A 4,356-nucleotide genomic window follows, 5' to 3' on the forward strand; every position below is an offset into this window, starting at 1 on the left:
CAGACAGTATTTTGAGCATTTCGACCAGCCCCTCCCAAAAAGTCTATACCTGTATGAAAAGACAAACATTTTGACAACAACTGGACTTTACAACTTGGTTATGTGTAGCAGGTGTTTGAATGTAATACTAGTTAGCCTGGGAAGCATACCATCAAGGCGCTCGGCGGTGTAGGGGTGACCGCCCGTACAGTTAATTGGTACAGGCCGGGGGAGTTCTTACGGGGTTAGATTAATTTAGTGGCGCCCCGACGAATCAGACAGGCTGACAGAAGCAGGTCGGTGCCGGGTAAAGCACCCCAAAGCCGACCGCGGAGAATGGTACCCAGGCTAAATACTAGTATACCCTAGCCTTTAATAGTACCAACCTCCGTAGTGACCACTTCACTTGCTAACCACCGAAGCAAAAGAATTGAGCCAGCGGTCACTACAGAGGATGGTACTCAGGCAAAGTATACCCAGCGTTGAGAGCCAAGACAATGACTTTCTGTCCTACACAAGAGAAACTCTTGCTGAGTCTTGTCGAGGTAGCCTGTTATCCATCCCAAGTTCCTAACTATAGTCTGGCTGTGATTTGTGGAGGTGCCACAAGGAACAGCTGCAGTTGGTATGATAACAGGCTGTTGTATGTATTGTTCAGGCTGACTGGTGGCCTTAAATCTGCTTTGCTGTCACCTGCTTAACATCAATAGAGCTTGAAGTTCAGTATGTAATAAACATTGCACCAGACTGTAAGGTCTGAACCACTCATACCCTGTTCAAAGGACCCTTACACTTTTTAGATCAGTGTAGTGGGATCTTTATTTAAATTTTCTAATAAAAATACTCGGACACAACTTTATATCTTAGCCAATGCCAAGTGCTTGCTTTCACTTGAGTGAAGTGAAGAAAGTTGTGTTGAGCATTTTTCCAGAGTGCACAAGGGTCTTTCAAGCATTTGAACCCAGAACCTGTTGGTTCCTGCAAGGCTCATACAACGTCGTTGGTTCCTGGGCAAACACTTACCACTAAACAATACAAAGTCACAATAACTAACATGTTAGCAACTGTTCCTCAAATATGGGCTGATTAAGTCTATCCTTTATTACCTGTCACTCCCTCGTCAGAACTTCCGATGGACACACCTGCTGTGATCATGAGCTATCCAGCTGACGGTGCAGCACATGTGTACATCAGTACAGACAGGGAGATGGCTAATAAGGGTCACTGTGCCCAGGCTCAAAGCAGGCTGACAAATATACACATGGCTTTGTTGGGGATATTTGACCTGTACAGTCTGCATACTTGTCAGCTGTGCAAATACTTTTCGGCAGCCAAATATTCTACTTTATTCTATTATTAATCAATGAAACCAGCTTTCAATATTAACTGGTTGTCACTGGACCTTAGGTTGTAGTCTTGATTCTTTGGGTAAGCACATTCAGAGTTGAGTTAGGGGGTACTTGCGCTTTCTCTTAAGGAAAAAGGTAAATGACAACAACAGTCAACAGCTTCAGATTTGAAGAACCAATTTTCCCAAAAATTTTGGCCACGCCCCTAGCCCTTTTCTTTATATAGCTTCTATATTTTCTTCCCACAAACTTTGGGCGGGTCTCAAGTGGCTGATATTTTGGGGGTTAACGTAATAGTAATCTCCAAGCAGATTCCTCCGGTGGCATAAAACATTAACATAAGCTGGGGAAGGACTTCAGCCGGCAGAGGAGTAAAATTGGCCACCGCGGTGGCCACCGGCTGAAGTCCTTCTGAAGTCTCTCCCTGGACGCTTTGCCCCAACTGAGGGGCGTTGTCCAGTACTCAATCAAGATCAAGTCCTTCCCCAGCTTATGTTAATGTTTTATGCCACCAGAGGAATCTGCTTGGAGATTAACGTAATAGTAAAACATCTTCTCTGTGAGCCGACGACAGGAAATGGTTACTTTAACCATATCATATCCAGAAATGCTCTAAAACCTGACGTAAACAAACCTATGTGTTACCTGTAGCCTGTACTTGGGCACCCCGCGAAGCCGCGCGGCCCATGGCGGGGGTGTGTACGGCACCAGCGCCTCCGAGTGCGGGAAGGCAGACGAGCTCATGGCGCGGTGGAACAGCCGGCCCGCCGCTCGCCAACTCCGCATGGAAAACTGCTGAATGTTGAACTTCTCGCGCCGAACAAAGTTCACAAATATGATGCAATGGGTCCTTCAGCGTACGGGCGCCGCCATCTTGTTTCCTCTTTTAGAGATAGAGCTGACCTCTATGATTTTATCAGAGCCTGTCTTTTTTGGTGCAGAACGTTTAAGCTAATATCATTTTTAATGCAACATATTTCAAACATAGTTAAACTTTAAGCTATAAAAAAATCCTAAAAATAGGTGAAATATATTTCATAGAGAAAAGTAATTAATTTGATTATTCCTCTGTCTCTATTTTATTAGGCACAAAAATATCTTGAAAACGGTCGACTCAAATAACACCTCGCACCCAGGATGAAAAATTCCCGGCTTGCTACAGCCATAACAAGAAAGTGAAGTTTTACTCTCTGTAGAAAACTTTTGACAGAAAAAAAGAAGCAAAGGTGTTATTCCGTTGATACTGACATGAACAGCGGGTATCTCATGTGAGGAAACCCAATTTCAAAGCTGCCAAGCTCATGTTTACAAACCGGTTACCGGAGGTTGAAAAGGGAGACCAGGGTACGAGGTAAACAACATCCAAGATGGCAGGCGGGTCACGAAACCGGGCCGGCAAACCGCCACCGAGATTGCGCCCTCACCACGCAGAGAAGTAAGTAAAACGGTAGCAAATATTTCTACGAATTCCCTGCAACCTTAGACATTGTTGCGTAAATTTTTAGCGCAGAAATCGCCTCAGTTTTGGTATGAATGAAGCATATTTGAGGAGGCAGCTCCGTCCGTCCGCCAGCCATGCGTACATAAAATCGATGTTTATTCAGCTGTTTACCCTAAAAACGCAGCCATAATTATCGCTGTTTGAAAGAAAGGCGCTGCAACGTTGTAGAGAATAGCTATGAATGCTCCTACGAAGTAAATGACAAGACATATCTGCCTTGTTGTCTTGCTCGGTTGTGATTTTTGCTGAGGTGCGTGCAAAGCAGAATGCGGCATGTACCGTGCAGCACTGCCACCTAGCGAGAGTTGTATGAACTGCAGGCACGAATACACAAGGATGCCTTGGCTGAAGGGCTTTCCAGAGTTGTCAGCGAGAACAGAGAAGAATTGTCCGATCTATTATATATAGTGTGCAACGAATGCTGCAGTCAATCATTCGTAGCCATCATAGCCATCATCAGCGTGCTGCCATCTAGTGATATTACTGAGAACTGCACCTGTTGGTTTGTTCCCACAGACAGAGCCATGGTAACGAGAGGAGAGAAGAGGAAGTGGTGACCGTCCAGTCTTGCTGGGCGCCAAGTTTCCACACGGCGTTCAAAGTCCTGCTGTCGGCGCGGTTCTGTGCAGCGTTGCTTAGCAACATCTCCGACTGCGACGAGACTTACAACTACTGGGAACCTGTAAGTGTGCTGTCTCCATTGCTCTGTTGTTTCTTTGCTGTTACAGGCCTCGAAATACTTTTTTTAGCCAGGTTGCGCAGGCGGCAACCTGAATCAAAAACCAACTTGCGCCATCAGCATTTCAAGTTGCGCCACTTCCAAGTTGTTACTTTCTCCAAATTAGCTACTACTATCAATTATCTGTAAAAACAGTTCATTTCAGTTGAAGAAATATAGCAAAAAAAAAAGATGCAGGGCAAATTAGCACACTTTTCTCAATAAACACCATCCATGTATCGATCTTCTGAAAATAAAGACTGCAACAAAAATAATATCTCAAAGAATCGTGAAAAAATCACGACCTCCGTTGAACAGTGCTGACCGTGCACCCCTCCCCAGTATAGTCATCGTCACACTAGCTGTTTTTCCCGCATTCCATCGACAGTATTGTCCCAAACAAGAAAAAAAAAACTTCAAAATAAGCCTATACATGTACTTATCGGCGAGGACATTAGGCAGTCGATGAGTTTTCGTATTTACATAATTTGTCAAAGTTTCATGCCTTGCTGTGTGATTTTTCCTGCGAACACAGCATTGGGTCATCGATATTCCACCAATAGCAGCGCCCAGGCGCACTACGTCACGCCGAAATGGCCAATGGGGTATGACTCTCGTGATTCGCGAAATGTTAGTGCGAGATTTTGCGTGAGACTTGAAGGTAGATTTAAAATGGCGGCTCTATAGCGGCCGAAATCCGCAAAATTTTGAACTTTGAGCGACGTTTCCGGCAGAAAATTAGGGCTTACCAAAGGCGTTCATCCTCAAAACAGGGTGTACATTTTCTGATATCTTTTTAGTAAAGGGCC

General features: G+C 44.7%; 2 protein-coding genes across 2 annotated transcripts in view; one reads left to right on the forward strand and one right to left on the reverse strand.

Annotated features, from left to right (window-relative positions):
- The window catches only part of LOC118427840 (putative D-cysteine desulfhydrase 1, mitochondrial), a 22,664-nt gene extending 20,486 nt beyond the window's left edge, over nt 1-2,178 (reverse strand). Inside the window, exon 1 of the mRNA XM_035837812.1 lies at nt 1,974-2,178. Within this exon, the coding sequence (XP_035693705.1) occupies nt 1,974-2,114 (141 nt within the window). The 5' untranslated portion in view covers nt 2,115-2,178. The remainder of the gene's footprint in view (nt 1-1,973) is intronic.
- Nucleotides 2,179-2,422: 244 nt separating this feature from the next.
- LOC118427851 (alpha-1,2-mannosyltransferase ALG9-like) overlaps nt 2,423-4,356 on the forward strand; it is a 26,063-nt gene continuing 24,129 nt past the window's right edge. Inside the window, exons 1-2 of the mRNA XM_035837825.1 lie at nt 2,423-2,763; nt 3,346-3,511. Of these exons, the coding sequence (XP_035693718.1) occupies nt 2,696-2,763; nt 3,346-3,511 (234 nt within the window). The 5' untranslated portion in view covers nt 2,423-2,695. The remainder of the gene's footprint in view (nt 2,764-3,345; nt 3,512-4,356) is intronic.

This window comes from Branchiostoma floridae, chromosome 12 (assembly GCF_000003815.2).
Source record: "Branchiostoma floridae strain S238N-H82 chromosome 12, Bfl_VNyyK, whole genome shotgun sequence".
NCBI classification, from domain to species: domain Eukaryota; kingdom Metazoa; phylum Chordata; class Leptocardii; order Amphioxiformes; family Branchiostomatidae; genus Branchiostoma; species Branchiostoma floridae.